The sequence below is a fragment of the Aplidium turbinatum genome, chromosome 7 (assembly GCF_918807975.1).
Source record: "Aplidium turbinatum chromosome 7, kaAplTurb1.1, whole genome shotgun sequence".
Taxonomy (NCBI): Eukaryota; Metazoa; Chordata; class Ascidiacea; order Aplousobranchia; family Polyclinidae; genus Aplidium; species Aplidium turbinatum.
Genome location: NC_137478.1, coordinates 32159672 through 32180111, shown reverse-complemented (window position 1 = coordinate 32180111; position 20440 = coordinate 32159672). Strand labels below are relative to the sequence as shown.

Below are 20440 nucleotides of genomic sequence, written 5' to 3'. Positions count from 1 at the left end.
TTGTGAGTGGAAGCAAAACGTTTGTCGGTGCGACATTTATTTCAAGCAAGATTACATCACAAAATAAAACATTTTTGCAGTCATAACAGTAACTTCATCCGCCATCCAGTTGCGTGCTAGGGTGGCCTTTTCGCGTTGTAAATCTTTACTGGAACTGCGATTGCGACGATGGGACAAACAATAGAATACGCAGAAATGAAAATTTGAGAATGAGGAACAAAATATTTCAAGTTTCGTTGCAAGATGAGGCAATTGGTGAAACTAGACAAAAGATTAAGCTGCTCCATCTAGTGGTGAATATGACAAATAAGGTGAACCATCGGTTACCATGACGATTCGTTCACATTTTTGTTGTTGGTCTTATTACGTGTGATGACGTAACGAAACAAATTTCCGAGTACATTGATAATCAAGTCTGTAGTTTGCAATTGTTGCTAATTTTACGGTAACCTGACGTCATGTGACGGAGAGTTAACAACAAATTATCAACTTTTGCAGCAAAATTGTTGAAGCCTTCTCTAATATTTGAGGCCTTCTTTGACTTCCATGCGATAACCGTTTCCAAGACGACGGAAGAGGACGAAGAGACAAGAAGAAGTGATAAGAGCAAAAGCGATCAGACCTGCAGCGATGATGATGTTGGTGTTTCCCTTTTCAATTAATTCCACGTAATGATCTTCATGTTCTTCTGTGACGTCTGTAATGTAACAAAATCCTTAATTAAATTCCTCCCATCAAGTGACAAGATTAATTGAGCAAGTCAATTTACTTGCATAAAATTTGAACTATAAGCGCAGAACCGATTTCTAAGGTTGGTAATGTTAGATTTGTTTTTCTGGTGGAAATGATATAGCAAAGCTACAATAAACCTATTAAACTTATCCACAAGGCTTCGCTTGCGGCACATACCTTAGCAGATAATCTACTGGCATTGTCACGCTTCGCAACGACATATGAAACAAAATGTGACACAACAATGCGTGTATATGCCAAACAATAGGCCTACATATACAACACAACACTGCATACCTCCACATATTTTTCCATCTTGCATAAGAGCCTTGCCTCTTGTGCAGGAGCAAACAGCGTCGTTGCCAATCACAGTGCAGATATCGGAACATCTGCCGTTGTTCTGAGAATATAAACGGAAAGAATATTTTTATTCTTTTGGACGATTTGAAGGAAAAGTTGTTGTTTGATTGTGACGTTCTTTATCCTCAGACTGAAAAAGCTTCTTTGGTGTTCCTGGCAGTTTCTTCTACTTGCCGAGGCTTTAAATGATTGAAGCAGCCCCGGTTGACGAGATTGACAAGAGTGAAGTTTCCAATTGTTGAAGTGTTGTTTTGTTAGTTATTCCATCCAGTAGGTGTCGCTGAATGGAGAACAGTCCATGAAATGCATTGTTCAAGCGCTCAACCCGAAATTCGAACTAGCATCGCTTAATCTTGAAGTTTCTTCGTTTGTAGAGTCAGTGTGAAGTTAAAGAGACCCTTAATCAACTAATCTAACTTATCTTACTTAACCCTAACCTTAACTTATCTTGCTTCAGATATAACAAAACAATCTTCAGTAAGAGCATCAACAAACACCAGCGACATCTTTCCAGAGTCTACTCACTCTCCCACATGGCGATGCTTCCTTGTCCTCTGAAGGATCCGTCACGCGCAGTGGGCCATATGAAACAGTATGTTGTTTCCTTTCTGGTATTTCTCCTCCAACGCTGAGGTCACGACGTCTTCGCTGATGACGACATAAATGACATTTTTTATATAACAATGACATAACTTACCAACGTGGAAAACATCACGGGACGGTGTGGAACTTAGATTAATAAAACTCCACTGAGGTTGGCAAAAAAAATATTTTTAAATTTGATCAACGGATTGTTTGAAGCCTGATTCCAACCGAATCTGAAAAATTACTCAAAATCTCATTTTCAACAATTTTTTGAGAATTGTTCCATTTTGGTCCAGTTCATTTTTTGTTTTTGGGAAATTTCTCCAAATTCTTCGGAATCATGTATTTGTAAATGCTCTGATCTATAGGTAGCCGAAATCTCTAGTATAAGCTGATTATTTTAGTATTAATTAATCAATATAGTCTTTGTGTGTATTTTGTGTGATTTTGAATTGCTTCTGTACTATTGTTACCATTCAAATAACGAAATAGGTTTTGGTTTTGGCACTTGCGTTGGAAATCAAAAAAACGTCTGGCAACATTGGTAATGGAAACAAATTGTAACTTTTTATCGTAATATTAAGAGTTTTGGAGTGTTTTGGGATTTAGTGATGACACTTTGGAAATTTGCAGTCTGAAAACTAACATTTCAAAGAAATATAAAGTAAATTCAGCTTACATTTCAAAATCAAAATTATATCGGCTTCAGTTAGGCCTCCAGTTCTCACGTTGTCAAGGCCTGTGTATATAGATTGCCATGGTATAAAATTAGTGTACAAGGCAAAGTTGCGTTCGATGAATTGCAGCTTAGTATACGCAAAACAAAAGTTACCCTACTAGTAATACGAGCGTTGTTTTGCATTCATTCAGCATCTGTCAATAATGAAGATCTTTAGACATTGAAGCAATGTTAAAAAAAACAACTGAAAAACGACATTCCCGTGGGCTGAAATCAAGACACCCATATCTGCTGGCGGTTCAACTTCTGATCTACGAAGCTGATGCATATGGATGGTGATGGATGGCCTTTTCCTCCTCCTCTGAATGTAGTGTTAAAGAAAAGACCGCATCATCTTCAAGCCACCTAATGGAGTGGAAGATCTGCGCGTCGGATGATAAAACCAAAGATTGGTTGCTCTCTAGCATTAGTGACGAACAATGGTGTGATGCGATGAAAAACCGAACAGCAATTAGTTTGATTAGAGAACAACTTACTTTTGCTCTCAAGTTGCAGTTTGTTTCGATTGTGTTGTCACAAAGCTCAACTTTACAGTGAGCGTAGACGTACTGCTCTTGATTGATGTTGTTTTTTGTGAAGAAGAAAGATCGGAAAGCAAACCTTGCATTATCTGGCATGAAATTCCTTATCTCCTCTGTTGCGAGGGCGTTTTGGAGCATCCTGCAATTGCGTTCATCGAATCATTAGCCCCATCATGTGATCATTGTTTGTGGTTTTGTTAGAAGGCCTACATTCCCGCAAATTTAATGCAACTGAGTTTTATCCAATGCAGCAGAAAAATACATCATGCTTTGGTGACATGGGCTATACACTTATACAGGGTTGTCACACCGTCTTTATTTTCAACTTGTCTTCTAATTTTCAATAGTAACGTTACCGTTCCCATAATGTTAAATGCTCTTTTCATATTATAATACCGGAGGCTGACTTAATGCAACTTCATTTCTTGATGTCAAACAAGGACTTATAAAAGTACGAGATGTGAAAGTGCGGAACAACCTTCTCAGAGCGGGGTGCGTTAAATAAAAAAGCTGCCAGGTGTGTTTACAGCAAAATTATTTTTATAACTTTCTTAGATATAAACCGATGCTTGTTTGGTAAATTTATCCAAAAATTTACAACTCGAATTTATTAACTCCTCACTGCAACAGCACTTGGAATGAAAGCCGTTTAAAGCAACTATCCTAGAGACCGATAAATTCAAATTTAACAAAAAGCTTCAGCTGCCTCAACTCATCCATTTATCTGAGGGTAGCACCGCTATACCTAGTATGTTTTTGGTGCTGTGTCTATACACGTACAGTTTGTAATTTTTTTTTAAGTTGTAATTTCCTAAAGAACGAAGTAGCCTCAGTACATCAATAAAAAAAGTTGTCGTAGAATGGGAGACTCAGGCTTTAATGAAGATATACGAATATGGCACGACCGCTGTAAAGTTGAAAAATGGAAGATCAGAATAGTTTGAAGTAAAAGTGGGCGTCTCTCAAGACTCATTTCTCAGCCCTTTCGTATTTGTGGTTGTACTGGACAAAGTAAAAAAGAATGTCAGAGAAGGATTGCTCAAAGAATACTTACTGTATATGCAGATGGTCTGGTATATGTTGGGGACAACTGGCTGGAAGTGGAAGAGCTGTATGCTAAACGGAAGGATACTTTAAAATCTAAAGGTTTAAAGATAAATGGGAGCAAAACAAAAGCCTTCCATACTCGGGAAAAGACGTCAATTCAGCCAAGGTTGATCCTTGCTCAGTATGCTAAAAAAGAGTTGGAAGCAACTCCATAAGATGTCATTAAGTTATTGTAATGAATGGGTGCACAAAAATCTAAAAATGAATAGGAGTTAGCCAAAGCCTGGTAAGAATAAAGACTTTGAATGCAAACGTTGTCAAATGAAAGTAAACGAAACACACGAGAAAACAATCACTCCGGGTGGGGATAAACTCGAAGTAGTTGAAACGTTTGCTACCTGAGAGATGTCCTGAGTATGGATGAAAGAGTGCACGATTCTATAATATCAAGAATAAGAGTTGATTGGAAAAAAATCAAGGAAGTATCGGGGATTCTATGTGGAAGAGTGCTTTCCCAGAAAATAAAAGGCATTGTTTATAAAACATGTGTAAGAAGTACAATGTGCTAAGAGCTGAAGGATGCGCTATGAGGATTGAAGGTTTAAACAGGATGGAAACAACAGAAATGAGAATAATTCCAAGAATGTGTAAAAAATCTTTGAAGAATAGAATTAAAAATGAAAGTATTCGAAAGATGACACAAATAGAAAGCATCAGTGTACAGTATTTCTTAGAAGTCACCGTTTGCGGTGGTATGGGCATGTGGATTGTGGAAGGTATGTCTGCAGACAAGGCGCAAGTGATGGCAAAGAAGATTTATGCGCAGAGAAAGAAAGTGGAAAGACCAAAAAAGAGATGGCTGAAGCTGGTAAGAGACGATATCAGTGCAAGAAACCTGGTCAAGGAACCTAACCCTGGACATAATCAATCCTAACAATAGGGAAGCATGGCGAAAGGTCTGCAAAAACTAGCGCACTCCTACTGGCCGGAACAAACGCCAGGTCTCATGTACTGAAGAAGGGACAAACGGATGACAATGAAGATATTCCTGGAAAATAGTGTTTCAGGAAAAAAATGTTGTAGTAAATGACTTGACGCATATGCTGAAGTTTAAACCAAAAATTTCTGTTTTTGTCGTCTTTATTTTTGACTGTAAATCGAAGGTAGCCCTGTTTATACAAGAACGGATGTTACATTTGCGCTTTGTGAGCCAGGCATCACTGGGAATGGATTACAGTCCGAACGAACGAAAGTTGGAACGAAATAACGACCCAAAACTACATCTGTAAAACAAACAAATTTATTCGATTATTGCGCACTTACTTATTCTTTATGACGTCATACTTGGGCATCACTTCTGAATCCTGGTTGTCGTTGATCCAGCAGTCAATAAGCTGCAAAAAGTATGGAATTTTTAATTTTGACAACTTTTCCATTACGACACTTCACTATTTTTCACAAACTTTCCACTGCAATTAGCCTGATGAATTTGTTTGTGTATGTTGATTGAAAATTATTTTGAAAAAATAATTCATTTATTTTTTTTACTTTTAGAGAGGTAACAACTCAATCAACATTAGCAGCTAAAATGTTAAATGGTTCATCAGTGGTATTCCTCTATCACTTAAACATTGGTGTTAAGCCTCCTGATTCTGAAACCATGTCAGAATCAGGAATGATTTTTTCTTTTTTTATTCCCAAACTTTTTTATTCCCAAACTTTTCCACTTAGCTGGTGCTTTGCCTGTTAACATTAATAAAACAAATAAAACATTAAAGTTAATACAAGTTCTGAAAATGACTTTACCTACTAAGTTAAAACTCCGCCTTGTTGTTGTTATGTTGTGTATAGAATGGAATTAAAAGCGGATTTGGTGTTAGAAGTCTTGTCTCAGATTTCATAGAATTTAGACATACGAAGGCGAAGTTAAAACTGCCAAACTAATTCAAAAATTTACTAGTCAATAATAATTATAATGCAACTCTTGTTACTTCAAATCCAAGACAATTGGTGTTTAAGTGACGTCATAATCTCTTACCTGCACGAAGACTCGATTCATCACTGAAACGTCAGTCACCGAAACTTTGACGTAAACCCACCCAGGCATGACCACCGACGTCTGAGGAGCGTTGAAGTCTACGTTATAGAATCCAATGGCAAGTTTGAAGACGCCATCCATTTGCTGGTTAGCAAACGAGATTTTCCTAAAGATCGTCACAATTACATCATTGACTCACAATAAGTTGTTACGTCACAGATAGACATACAACTGGACAAGAAAATCTTTCCTTGCTCGAAGTAACTTCAAATCAATCAAAACATAAAAAAAATGTCGTGAAAAAAGAGGTGTGTACTGTGTAGGCGGAAGGCCTACCTACTAGCATATGTCAGGTTGGCCCATCAAGCAAGATAAGATTTCACTAAAAAGACAAACTGATTAAGTCTAGATATTATGGGTTCAATAAGTGAAAACAAAAAATCAGCAACCTTTAAAGCGCATGTTGCACAGCCTAAAAAAAATGTCGCTTCACACAAAATAAAGCTTGTATGACTGTAAGACTAATTTTTATGATTTGAAAGAAAATGTCTAGTGTCTTGGGAAGTTTTCTTGTTTTTGAAAGAGACAAAATCATTACAAGTGGAAAGTTACATTTCATCTCATCAAGAAAGGGATTTGCATTAATCGTACTCGACTAGAGGAGAACAACAGCGTGACAGCGCCATCTGCCGCCTTTGTATATTCATAAAAAATTAATGCTGGAAATTATTTCTAATACTGAGTGCTGTGTCGAGCAAATTTGCTCAATAATGATGCTTTTGCCCTCCCTCGCCCCCCCCCCCCCCCCCCCCAACAAACTGCCGCTCTTGGATTTGTTCACAACACTCACTGGGTAGCTACGTCACCGGATGAGAATGGTATAGTTTGTATTACATATGGACGTTTCACCAAAATAACTAAAAACTTTTCCTTGCTCGAGGTATCTTCAAACAATGGTTACAATCGTTAACGCTTGACTGCACACAGTTCTTACTCAAGTCCCACAGTGAAGCCTCCAGTAGTGTTGAGCAAGTAGTTGGTGTCATATCGGCAAGTCCTGTTGAAGCAAGTTTCGTTGAATCGGACAGTAGGAGTTGTTTTGTCTGGAAAGTTCCTGAACGTCCATGTGAGAAGGATGTAGTCATTTCCAAACTGAGCAAATTAAGTTTTAGCACTTCATCAAAGTAGCTTCAATTTAAAAAAAAACACGCTCACCATTTCATTATGGCTTTCGACAACTAAAGCTGTTCGAACAAATATCAATCAACAATTTTTTAAATATTATGCAATACGCTGCTTAGTTTCACAACAAATTGTTTGTCACAAGCTTCATTATTTTCAGATTAAAACATTTGATACTTTTCAATCGTACCCTTGTACTTAGAACAGGCTACTGTGGGTGTTCTCCTAGCGCACAACCCCACCCACCGGTTAGCAAAATGATTAAACTCAAATATACTTTAAATAGTTGTGGAATGAAAGTTTGCAGCAGGAAGCATTTATTTTTGTTGATGCTTTATGCTTCTACTGCCGATTGTTTCGCGTAATATATTTCCACATCGTTGTTTTCCATGCGCTTTGTTAATTTATCAGACTTCGAGTGTTAATTGTTACCGAATAGTAGGGGTCACACTTCAACATGTCCGGTAGCATGAACTGGGTGCTAGCCATCATTGCGTTTTTCTGGCACTCAGCATCGATAGTGCTAAGGTCATTGAGCAGGGCTTTACCGATATAAACGTATTCATTTGGATTGCCTGTGTTCACTTCAAGGTCAACAATCTCTGAGTCGGTCAGCCTGGAAAAGTTATTGACAACTGTCACTCATTCAGCGCCACCTCGTCGCTTGATCACTATTGTCACATTTCAAAACCACGGGCCACATACTATGCACTTTGTAAGAACACGAGCATTTGTAATTCGTAAGCCGTTCCTGTTTAAATATTTTCTCCGGAAAGCTTTGTGCGACTATTTTAAAACAGGAAAAAAATTTTAACAAAATATTTTACAAACAGTCAAATTTCTTCTAAAATTGTTGTATGAATAAAAAAAAATGATTCAAGTGTTTTTAACATAAAAATTCTTCGTGTTCGTCTGTGTAAGTTTTGTTCGTGTATTTGAAGCGCAAAAGTTTGCTTGGGAATAATAAACGTCATTTGCTAACAAGTAATTATGACAATACATTTAAAACAATGATTACTATTAGTAATAAATGGCTTACTCAAGAACAAGCATGCTGGCTAAAATTTTTCTAAAACGTATTGGATGAATTTTAGGTTGTTTTTCAGCCAGCCTAGTAATTAATTAAGTCATAGCATAAACAGCAAAAGTGTTCCGCTTTTCGAAAAAGCGGATGTAACATTCTGAACCGGTTAGTCCTTGTTGCTCAAAATTACGAAGTTTTAACTTCTGCTTATTTCTACATCGTAATATCTTTCACCAAGAAAAAAAAAAACAGAGTAGGCTTATAAAATGCCTTCGGAAATACGCTAATAAATCTTTCCTGCTTTGATACTCTAAAAACTGCAATGATGTTAAGCAAGCATAGGCTACTTGGGTCTACCGTCTAGCTTAACTATACATGTAAAAAATCTTCGTGAAAGTCACGAATGGTCTCGACCATTCGTAAAAATCCACAAAAAAGTGGTTTCTACTACAAAGATTTTTGAAAAACTACGACGTACAAAAAAGTCTTCGTACGAACAAAAGGATTTTTCACAAACAAAATATCTTTGTACGAATATTTGTAAGCATTGTTGGTAGCGAAGACCATAGCATACCAAATTGCCGAATCCCGAATATTCGTGTTTGTACAAAGAGCATAGTATGTGGGGCAAGATTCACATTTTGAAGCAAATCTACTTGGTCCAATGGCAACAATTATTTTAAATCTTTACAAGAAGTTTCCTAATGATGACAAATAATTTGTCGAGACAAAATGTTTTAAGATTTTAAACAAACTAACACGTTATAGCTGCATGAAAGCACTTACAAGAACACCAAAATTTAACTTTTAGAAGCATTTGGACTGCACAACAAAATCTTCACTTCTGCAGGAATATCTGCATCAGAATGATGTTTATAAACGAAAAATTATTGTACAACAACAAAGGAAAATAAACAAAACCTTACATAAATTTAGGCGTCTCTGTGCATTCCATCATTGTACTGGTGCTGGGATCTAAAAGAAAAACAATTGCTGTTAGAGGCTGCCACTAACAACAGTAGGACAGAATCGACTAACTTTCTTTAACTGTTTTATGCCTCGGTCAACAAACTTTTGTCACAAGCGTTCAGCGTTGTTGCTATTATACGCAGGTATCAACAGTTTCGTTTTTATCGTTTCAACTTTTAGAGACCTTGGAGAATAACACCACGATGGTGTGAAGGGTTGATTCAGTTTCCATCAAAGTTTCACTCTATTACATCACTGGCTAAGTTGGGCTGACAGAATCCAAAAGTGTTTGTTAGTTTATACAACGACACATAGAGTGCCTTGAGAGATAAGCAACTTAAACAACTTAATTAAAATTATAAAGCTGTTCGTAAACTATCAAACAAAACTACAAGATTCTCACCAAGTTGCGCCCATAAGGCAACAGTGATAAGCGCGATCTTCCACATTGTGACGTATTGTGTTGCTTGATGATCAAGATTGTTCCGACCAAGAAATTGCCTCTAAATGACAATAGATTTGTTGCTCTATCTTTTTGTACCTGGAAATGTTTCCGCTGTTTTTTTCTTTTTTGCAGATTCTGAAATTAAAAAGATAAAGACAGAGATGTTATGCTAGTCACATGACATGATAGCAATTTTTGATTGGCTAATCCATTCCATGTCACTTCCTTCGACCGAGTGTTTATCATCTCTCTTTAGATTTTGTTACTGCGGCTGTTGTCGATTGCAAGCTGGGATCGCTCGCCTTGCAGCAACAGATCACTTGCAGTTTTGTTAAATGGTGTAGCCTAAACGTCCAGAAGAATATTTCCCAGGTAACAAAATCCCGCTGAGATTACAATCGCATAAAGTTACCAATGTGGTCAACCACGTGATACGATGTTGATATTCCAGTTACCGAGGCACTGACGTCACACTGTTACCTTTGGTTTGAACGCTGTGTTCATGATACAAAACAATTTCGTTGCAACTTTGAATCAAGAATTACGTTCTAGCAACGTTCTTGCAACATTAACTTGAGGTTTTCACAACCACGGCACATCTACGTTTTAAAACGTCCTTGGCACATGGTGCATTTGCTACTTGGATGCAGGGCCGTTTTAAGCTAATAGTAGTTTTACAGTAAAGTTGAAAGATTTCCAAAGATGTATTGGTCATTCTGATTCAACTTACTATAGCTCGTTTCGTATTTGGATATTTATTTTTACCTTTGCATGGTTTCAATATGATTGGGCTTAAAGGATAAGGATGATGTTTGCAAATTATTATCAACCTCAATCAACTCGACATCGCCATCGTTCCATTGTAAACTGGCGGAAAGTCTTGATGCTGTGGTCTGACAGTTAAAGCCAAACTTTAGTTGAACATTTTGTTTAACAGAATAATTTTTAAACATTCTTTTCATACTAAGCAACATTTTTACAGTCATTCTCTCGACCAAAGGCCGAACGAAGCAAATAATTACGCGCGCAACTCGCAGCGATGTAATAACTGGGAGACCTGCGTAACAATCGAGCGATTATTTTCCGTTGCCAATTGTTCCTGTATGAATCACATGCAAACAGACTAAGGATCAGAATTAGCGCTAGTTGCTGAGGTAGTGCTGATATATCATCTGCCCCCATATTTCGCAGCCCTGCAGATTTCATGCTGCAAGTTATGTAAAAAAATTTAACATAAATTAAACATTTGTAGTTGAGACGTTTTGGTGGTTTCCAATGCTTTGTTTTATTCCTCCACTGGTCTGTCTCAGCAGAATGTTTTGAAAGACACACAATTCCACTCCACTCTATAACTGCTCCTTGACACTGGCAATGAAACTAAATGACATAAAAGTTGTTATTCTAATCTAATGTAGGCTACCTAAAATCCTTTTTGAATAGACGGATATTTGATATCCTTTAGCGGCCTTATACTCCTTAATTGTTAGTGTATCTATGAGATGTTTTTGAAGGTGTAAGCTCTTCGTCCGTTCTTAGTCCAATGCTAAAACGTTCTAGAAGTAGCATCATTTACTGATGGGTTCCATTGAACACAATGATACTGTGACGTCACTACTTGCCTCAGTATTACCAATCCCATTGTACGCTGTCTTGACTTCTATGTAGGACAGTGGTTCTTAAACGGGGATCTGCGGACCACAAAGGGTCCGCGAAGTAATTCCAGGGGGTCCGTGAAAGATTCCGAGTTTGCAGCATAATTGATAAATAACAAACTAAAAATTGGTTGGTATTTATTTGTGTATGACCGTGATAGGCAAATTTTAAGTCGCAATGCACTGGTGCGTCATTTGAACTTTCTAAGGACATCGCACAAGGAATAGGTTTCATGACTAAAATAATAATATAAAAAAGTTAAATCTTTTGATAAAGCTATGTTGGCTATGTTCAACTTAATTGTTTTGAGACAGCGGAATGTTGATTAATGATTAACTTAGACTGCTGACCAGCGTTTGCATTTCAATCAGCACTCACAGTTTTGCAATGACTGTGATTACAACAAAATGTTGATTACAAATGAAAAAAGGGAAATTCTTTGTAACGATCGCAAAAATTCTATTAATTTTTGAAAAAAAATTATAGAAAACATTAAATCAGCATGATATAGGTCAGCGTTTCCCCAACTGGAGGTCGCGACCAGTGGCGGATTCAGAACGTAATTTATGGGTGGGCCTAGGAAATATCTTGGTGGGCCTTCACCGATAATGCCACGGCGAGCAAATATACAAAATCTTAGTGTTACCGAATATCTCTTACAAATGCTGTGAAATAGTGATGCCGAAGACAATTCAGTGCTTCTTGGTTGTTCTAGCGTTAAACATTAATATGTTTTATTTTTAAAGAATCTGATTTTGGGTGGGCCCACTGTCAATCTGGGTGGGCCTGTACCAATCAGGCCTACCCGGTAGATCCGCCTCTGGTGGCGACTCGCAACCCCGCAAGGGGTCGTGTAACGAACTTCAGGGGTCGCACAGAATATACCAATTTTACACAAAGCAGTGCATATTATCCTGTGCTACTTTTCAGACGTTTGTTTCGAAACGCAGTTGTTAAAACTGATCTTCTTCTTCTTCTTGCTCATGAGGCAGCAATTTAGGCAGCATCTCCAAATTATTGCAACCAGAGCAATGTCTTCATATCAGGGTCTATGAGATGCACATGTTCTGCAGGTCAAAACTCTGGAGTTAAAACTGATGTAACTGTTCAAAACAATATTTTTAATTGAGTTGTAGATTCTGCGTAAATAAGCCTAGCCCTGGTAGTCGGCTAGCTTGAGGACTGCATGCTAGTGACTAAATATTGAAAAAGTAAAACTAATCGAATCAATGAACAGCTGGTTAAAAAATCGAACTGTAACGGTAATTTCGACGATTTTTTTCATGGAAGTGAAGCTAGTTTGGAAGGACTATGTTGGTAGGCTATATGTACTGAGAGAGCTGTTGCAATGACAGGACATGCAAAAGTGCTATATGCGAGTGGTACACAGCCTGTATTAACTTATATAATAAATGGTATTAATACTACAAAAAGTGCTCAATACCAAGCAAAAAATCAAGCAAAGCGAATTACATCAGATATAGTTATTATTTTCTAAAACCTCTACAGCCTGTTTCCCCCTAAAAGGAGGGTCATCAGAAGGTCCAGAAAAATATCCAAAAGCAATAAATCAGTAATACTTGAAAAGACATTTCTATAGTGTTTGTCACAAGTATAGTGCTTGCGTATACTTTGTGTGATTATAGTGTAGACCACTTTAGCGGTTTTCTTTCATACAGATATTAGACTGAATTTTGATATTTGATTACTGCATGAATTTGTTTTCTGCAGCTACTTTATAAAATAAGGACTATGTTTGCTATGTTTACGAATGTTTTTCAAATTTTTATAATTCAACATCATTGCTTTCAATAGTGGAATGGCGGCACATTCAGACGCTATGGTAATTATTTAAAAACATGTAGGCTATGAAGTCTTTTATAATAAGCAACATTTTTAACATTTTCAAACCAGTGTTGCCAAAGGGAGTCTTGCTTTGATTAGAGCTGGTGGACTTACCTCAATCATTCTCTCTACTGAAGACCGAAAGAAGCAGATAATCATGCGCGCAACTCGCAGCGATATAATAACCGGGAGACCTGCGTAACAATCGAGCGATTGTTTTCCGTTGCCAATTGTTCCTGTATGAATCACATGCAAACAGACAAAGGATCAGAATTAGCGCTAGTTGCTGAGGTGGTGCTGATATATCATCTCCGACAAATTTCGCAGCCTTGCAGATACAAGTTACGTAACAAAATTTAACATAAATTATTTGAGCTTAGACGTTAAAAGTCAGTTAATACTTTGTGGATAATAGCCATATTTTTTATTTCCTTGCTGGCTTATCAACCGAATGCTCCCAAAGACATGGCCTACAACTCCAAACTATCCACAACACAACAACCCAAGCTCTACAGATTTGATGCTGCAGAACACAATTTATTTCAGATCAGAGGTTACAAACCAGTTGAAACGTTTTATGGTTTCCAAGTTTTGTTTCATTCCTCTGCTGGTCTTTCTCAGCCTAATGCTTCGAAAGACATACAGTTCCACTGCACTCTAACTGCTCCTTGACACTGACAAAAAGAAAAAAATAGCTGAAGGTTATTAATCGAATGTAGTCTTAGAGGCAACCTTAAAGGTAAAATATTTTCTGCAAAAAGCTTCAACCGGGCTTGCGTCAGTGATTTAAAGCCTCTACAAGTATGCGAAACTGCCAGGATTAAGCTCTGCAAGAAGCTTTCCCAGTCCGAGGATAAAGATTCAATCAATCAATCACATGCCTTGTGTGGTCACACATTTAATAACATAGTAAATGTAATGTGACCTTCAAGTAAGATGACTTCCAGTTGACATCAACAATCGCCCAATCAGCTTCCTCCTTGAGCGTTGTCCAATGTCCATCTTGTGGAAGACTCCTTCTCCCCAGTGTGTGTCTTAAACAAAACACAGATATTTTTGGGCTGCAACAAGCAATCAAAAAGTCTCAATTTGTCAAAAAAATTTGGAGACAATTGCCCAGACCCCAGCCTTACTAATTACTTTTTGGATTTCCAAGAATACAAATTTACAACTTTTTATTAAAGCAACTTGCAACTTACGCGCTTGCATCATTTGGAGCAGAGTTAGTTTGGATATTAATATATTTATGTAGCCTATAACTGCAGACAGTGCACACCGTTTTGACCTCCTCAGTGCAGTAGGTACACTGGTATGGCCATGGAGATATATACCTCCATGTGACATTTTTCTATCTCTGAAACCTAAGCTCTGAAAATGGTGCGTGACATATCTGTCAGTCAATGACAAAGCTAGAAATAAATTTGAGGGGCGTAAAAGCAACTGTTGATGGGCCAACAGTACTCAACATGAATTGCAATGGTATTAAAACGTTGCAATCCCTGGTTGCAATAGTATTAAAGCATATTTTTTGGGAGGCAAGTACAAAACAGCTTGCAAAAGAATGCATATCCAACAAACTAGGTAAAAAGTAATAAATTATTGTTTTCAGATTGAATGTATACCGTACCTCATAATTAAACACGCAAAAAAGAATTGTTTATGTCACTAAAAACATTAAAATTCTTATTAACTATTAATTTTGGCAAAATCAAAGTAGAAAATAAAGTGTAGTGAAAGATTTTCTTGCCGTGAAACTGGCAGCACTTTACAAAAATATGCTATTTGAACGATTCATTTCAACGGTAGGCTATTTTACAAAATGTATTTATTTTTGGTTATGCGTTGATCTAACTGGCATAGACAATAAAAAATGGGTTTAAACAAGCCACATAACAAGTAACACCATCAGCACAAAGCAGCATTCTGCAGGGATCCAAGCAACGGATGTGACGGCATAATACAGCGGATCGAATGCTTCTGCTCTGGCACGACGAGTTATGGATCGACTTAATCATTTGTGGGAGCATTCGCGGCTCGAGTATTTGCAGCTATCGTCGACAAAAAGCGGAGCAAGCCCTCCAACTAATGCATTTGACTCAATTGGGTCGGCAATGGAACGGGGCACCTCTCTGAACTGACAAGCTATAGGCCCTTGCTTTGAATTCCAGCCAAAACAATTCTTCATTTGCAAATACCCGATTTCACATTCACAGCAGTTGTAAATAGAAAATCAAAATGGCGTCGTCGTTATAAAAATAAATCTTGGAGCACGTGTGGCTTAGATACGCGGAGATTAGAAACGGCTGAAACGTAATAAAGTTGTAACAACATTTTTGTGTGATAGTGAGATGCTGCTTATGATCGTGAACCTCCAGCACGATTAACATGTCACAGATTGAAGTTATGATGGAATAATATGTTGTGTTTTACGTCATGATGTAACTTCATCTTTCGTAAACAACAAACCTAACCTTGAAGAATCTCTGGCCGCATTTTTATGCCAATTATTTGGGTTTGACACGAGACATCAGCAGAAATGAATCCAATGTTTATATTTTGCGGAGAGAGGACATGAGGATGATGGACATTCGTAACTTCCGCCTCTGCCAGTTTGCTCTCTTGTTCGTCCTGTCAGCTCATCTCACAATTTCTTTTTGAACATTGAGCATTGTGTGTTCATGGCAGCAGTAAAACGTAAAATCTTTTAAAGCGGCAGTGGCTTGGGTTTAAAGAATTTGGTGTATTTTTATGCACAGCATCACAATGCAATATCATACGCAAAATATCTGAAACTAAATATTTTAGCGTGTGTTGTGTTGTAAAATTCTTTTAACTTGATTTAGTTTCTACTTTCCATCTATTTTTCTGAGCTGTCATTTCCTGTTCTGCTTGTATTCGATCATTGCGGATTTCTGGTTCTTATTCATTTAGTCAATCAGCTTGCCATTATCACTTAATAAGTTCAAGTTTAATAGACTGTATTTGTTATAAAATCTCAGATTTCTGATTGGGGCTTAGAATCAGTCGAAACCATTGAATATTATTCAAGTTATTTTGTCAATATAAAAAATTACTTTAATTTCAATGCTTAAGCATAGGCTGCTGTGTTACTTTGCCTTGCTAGTCTTTGGCATGAAAACTAACTCTCCCTCAAAGTTACATTGTCAATTTAGTTTTATTGTAAAAAATCATATCGGTCAAGAAAAATTTCACGTCTTCCTTTATTACGTAGATTACCTTTCAACGTTATTTATCATCAGTTAAGTTATAGCGCCACCGTGTGTCGTGTCAGATACGCTGCTTTGTGCTGAACGACGAAATGACATCGATGTCAAACATTTCGAGCTCGATAAAATAACAAGCAACAAGAAAGTAGCCGTCAGTGGGCGCAAGCAGACCATGCCTCGTACTCTAAGGCAGTGGTTCACAACCTTTTAACAGTGGGGGACCGGCAAAATTTAAAAAAAATGTTCGCGGACCGGCAACCAAAGATCGTAGTGAATAGAATGAATATTTGTAACGTTCAGTTATCCAAAGTTATCGTTGCGCACCATAATGCAAGGTTTTAGCATATGATTTGTATTCAGGACGAAAATTGGAATAAAACGGCAATCAAATCAACTCAAACAGAAAAATGTCAATCCATTTGCATACAAAATCAATGTCAGTGGAAAATTTGCTACTGTTACGCTGCCAGTAGCCCATGTGAGGAAGACGAGATATCAAAAAAGTTTCTAAAACACGTAGCTCTGTTTCGGCATCCAGGCGATTTCTTTGCTTTGTTATTAAAGCTAGAGATGAAAAAGAATTGTCGTAGTTGAAACAATTACCATCAATTCGATGGCACGAATTCGTTTGCAAAAGATATCCAAAAGTGTTACAATGATGTTTTTCAAATCTTGTCTGCAAAGTAGAAGCACAACATATTGTAATTCAATCAGACTTTCTTTTTCATGAAGATTAAGGTCGCATGTGTTGACATCATTCATCGATGCATGGATTGTTTATCCAAAAGTTTTCATGTCGAGGATCTTCATGTTACGCAAAATGATCGTCAAAATTGTTAGCCAACTCTTTCAAGTGTTGACTCACAATGCTCAGCACCTCTTTTTACTTTTTTCACCACTCCATTTTACCAGCATTTTCCACAGCAAATCGGCTTGTCTTCATTCTATTCCAAAGCGCAATTTGCCGCATAGTCTTTAAAAAACAAGATCTTTGGATAAACATAGTCATAGTCTTTTTATAAAATAAAACATAGTCTTTGTCAACATAGTCATAATAAAACAAACTTTTTTAAAATAAAACATAGTCATAAAACATAGTCTTTGAAAAACTTGCTTTCTCAAACTCTGGTTTTGGCAAATTTCCATTGTAGACCTGACTATTCCGGAACTTCAAATTTAGTCTTTGTCAACATAGTCATAATAAAACAAACTTTTTTAAAATAAAACATAGTCATAAAACATAGTCTTTGAAAAACTTGCTTTCTCAAACTCTGGTTTTGGCAAATTTCCATTGTAGACCTGACTATCCCGGAACTTCAAATTTTTCTAATTCTAAATTTTCGTCTCCAACGACTTTTAAATTTTTCCAAATCAAGGACAAAATTCCCCATTTGGTTATGTATTTCTGTGTTTCAAAACTTTTTGAAAATTACGCGCAACTTGTCACAAAAACATTATCAACTGCACAAAATTAGGTCATCAAAAAGTTCACCTTTATTATCAAACAATTTTACGTGGAGATATGTCAGTTTTACAGCTGTGCATATTTCACAGTGCAATCACAATTTTACAATATGCTAATGACTTCACATTAAAATAAGCTCTGCAGAAAGTAAGATCTTCTACGGACCGGCAAAATAATTACACGGACCGGCATCGGTCCGGGGACCGGCGGTTGAGAACCACTGCTCCAAGGTAGTAATACTTGTATCTGATTCTATCCATTGGAAATCGTATTTGATAAGCTCTTTACCTTGTTCTCTTGGTAAGCCCTGGCAGCTCTGATATCCCTTCACCACTTGCTTCCAGATAGCGTTCGCGTCGCCTTGAGCAACACGCGCTATAATTTACAAGATTCGACCGCACACAGAAGTCACTGCAAACAGAAAAGATATAGCAAGCACACCACATTGGTAACCTCGAGATTACTTTTTAGTGAAAATAAAAATGAACTCAGCTGTCAAAATAGAAAGTAACAAACGAAATGCAGTCGCCTGGTGCAACATTTAGTCAGACGACACAAATATTTGTGCACACCCGTTGGCGTGTTTGCTATTTGCAGGTCGCTGCAGCACATGCAGTTTATGAATCAATCAGAAACCAATATCTAATTCAGCCAATTACTGTCATGTGGCTCATACACGTTAGAAAGTAAATTAAGTGAACATTTTACCGTCGGTAGCGTGGCCTAGCGGTTTGAAGGTTAGGGAAGTTTCCCAACCCCACCCCTAGGCCTACTTTCCCACGATTCCCAACCCCACCACTAGGCCTACTTTTTTCTTGCTGTAATTACCAAACAAAGTTTAGAAGGTCACAATGACTGCAGTCAGCTGATTCATAGGAAAAATTTGCCCATGTTTTAAAATGTCTATCAGTCAAAAAATTCCATCTGCTGCGGCGATCTACAGATCACAAATACACCTCCGGGCAAATTTAAATGGACGTTCAGTGTAGCGCATGTAGCACAAGGTAGACTCCCATTCGCTGCTTGTAGATGCACCAAGAAAAAAATTACTGGCCTAAATATCAATAATCATGATAATCATGTTTTATTTTGTGCCCATTGCAACAACACACAGCACACTGCAATCACAGATGCGATACAACAGACGACAGGAAGCAGTGAAGTGACATATAGTTTTCGAGTCAACTGCTCCCCTTATTTTGGTATGTCATTGTCTTTGCCGAGACACATCCGCGTGCTCTAGAGCGGTGTCGAACCCAGGTCCTTTCGAACGTCACTCAGACGTTTTCACCACTTGGCTACGCATGCGACAAGTTAGGGTCGTTTCATAGTACAGAGCTTCTCAATCGAACGTAAGCAGCAGCGCAAGTTAATGCTACATCTACAAGAGACAATTCTTACGCCAAACCGTTGTTTCCACAGATGATACTTTGCGTTGTTTTTCTCAAGCACATTATCCTAAGCATGGTATCTAGCACCATTATATAGTCTTATTTACGGTGTATTTGTCGTATCCAGGCTTACACCTGGTGGTTGAAGAGTTAAACTAAGTGGACGGGAAGGCAAGGAAGCCAATCTTCGTGTCCACCTTTAGGCATGCCTTTAAGTGTCCTGCCAAAAACACAGCTGCATGCTCTTGAGCGGTGTCGAACCGGCGCCCTTTCGAACGTCGTTCCAGAGCTCTAACCACTCGGCTATGCAGCCGACTTATTTACAGTCATATTATGGTTATGCGTCAATTCAAAGCCGATAATTCCAAGCGGGAAATTCAAAGCGGTCAATTCAAAGCCGATGATTTATTTACGATAAATGCCATAAACCTAATCCTAACTTTAACCCAGGGATCTCTGAAGAACAGAGATATTTTATTCAAAGATCCCTGCCTTAAAATTTCGTCTTTGAATCATCGGCTTTGAATTGTCTGCTTTGAATTGTCGTAATATCGTCATATATATAGACATAATTATATAGTCTTATAGTTACTGCTTGTCGGTAGCTGACTAAGATTTTGTTTGGTCTACTTAAAATAAAAATGATATTTCGTTTGCCAGCGTTTCAAAACACAAACATCTGAAACATCTCCAGTTATTATTTTGTCCTTTGGGTAACCATGAGCTAGCCATGGAGGCAAAATCAAACTTTGGACATCAAGAAATAATATTTCTCGGTAAGTCATCAATAAGAGCGTCCACTACCAAGAAAGGTGGAAGCGATCTAGTGGTTCTCACCGTCAAACACTAAAAGTCTCCGAGAATTTGCAAGTACTGTTTACGTTTACCATATTTTTTTTCCAGGAGTGACATGTACCAATGGTAAAATTTAAATTATCAAATATTAGCCTATCTGTTGTTTCAAAAAACAAACAACCTTTGTTTATCTTCCTCCTATGCTCAACAATCTACAGTAGGTTAGAAAAATTCCTGATAACAAAAATAATGGAAGACGCACGACCACGCTCTCTGTACCTGTCATCACTAAATTTACAGAAGTGAAATTTCATGATCGAAACTATCCAACTGCACGCAGCAGCGTTGACAAAAGAGATCAAGGGAATATTTTTGGACCCGATCCCTGGATTATTTTAAGAGCATGTAACCTTTCCAAAAGG

The 20440-nt window shown here is 37.6% G+C and overlaps 1 protein-coding gene across 1 annotated transcript; it reads right to left on the bottom strand.

The window, feature by feature from the left end:
- Positions 1–19: 19 nt before the first annotated feature.
- Positions 20–9693, bottom strand: LOC145774395 (uncharacterized). The gene is made up of 10 exons (XM_082585638.1): positions 9601–9693; positions 9155–9203; positions 7637–7820; positions 7017–7174; positions 6023–6188; positions 5308–5378; positions 2893–3076; positions 1618–1740; positions 1030–1132; positions 20–697 (listed from the first exon to the last, which is right to left on the bottom strand). Exons 1-10 carry the CDS (start codon positions 9644–9646, stop codon positions 519–521), a joined length of 1263 nt encoding a protein of 420 aa, XP_082441764.1. The 5' UTR covers positions 9647–9693; the 3' UTR covers positions 20–518.
- Positions 9694–20440: the final 10747 nt, after the last annotated feature.

Coding starts and splice junctions, on each gene's coding strand:
- LOC145774395 (XM_082585638.1), bottom strand. CDS start 9,646: ATGTGGAAGATCGCGCTTATCACTGTTGCCTTATGGGCGCAACTTG. Junction 5,379..6,022: donor TGAATCGAGTCTTCGTGCAG/GTAAGAGATTAT, acceptor TACTTTTTGCAG/CTTATTGACTGCTGGATCAA. Junction 3,077..5,307: donor TATGACGTCATAAAGAATAA/GTAAGTGCGCAA, acceptor ACGCAATTGCAG/GATGCTCCAAAACGCCCTCG.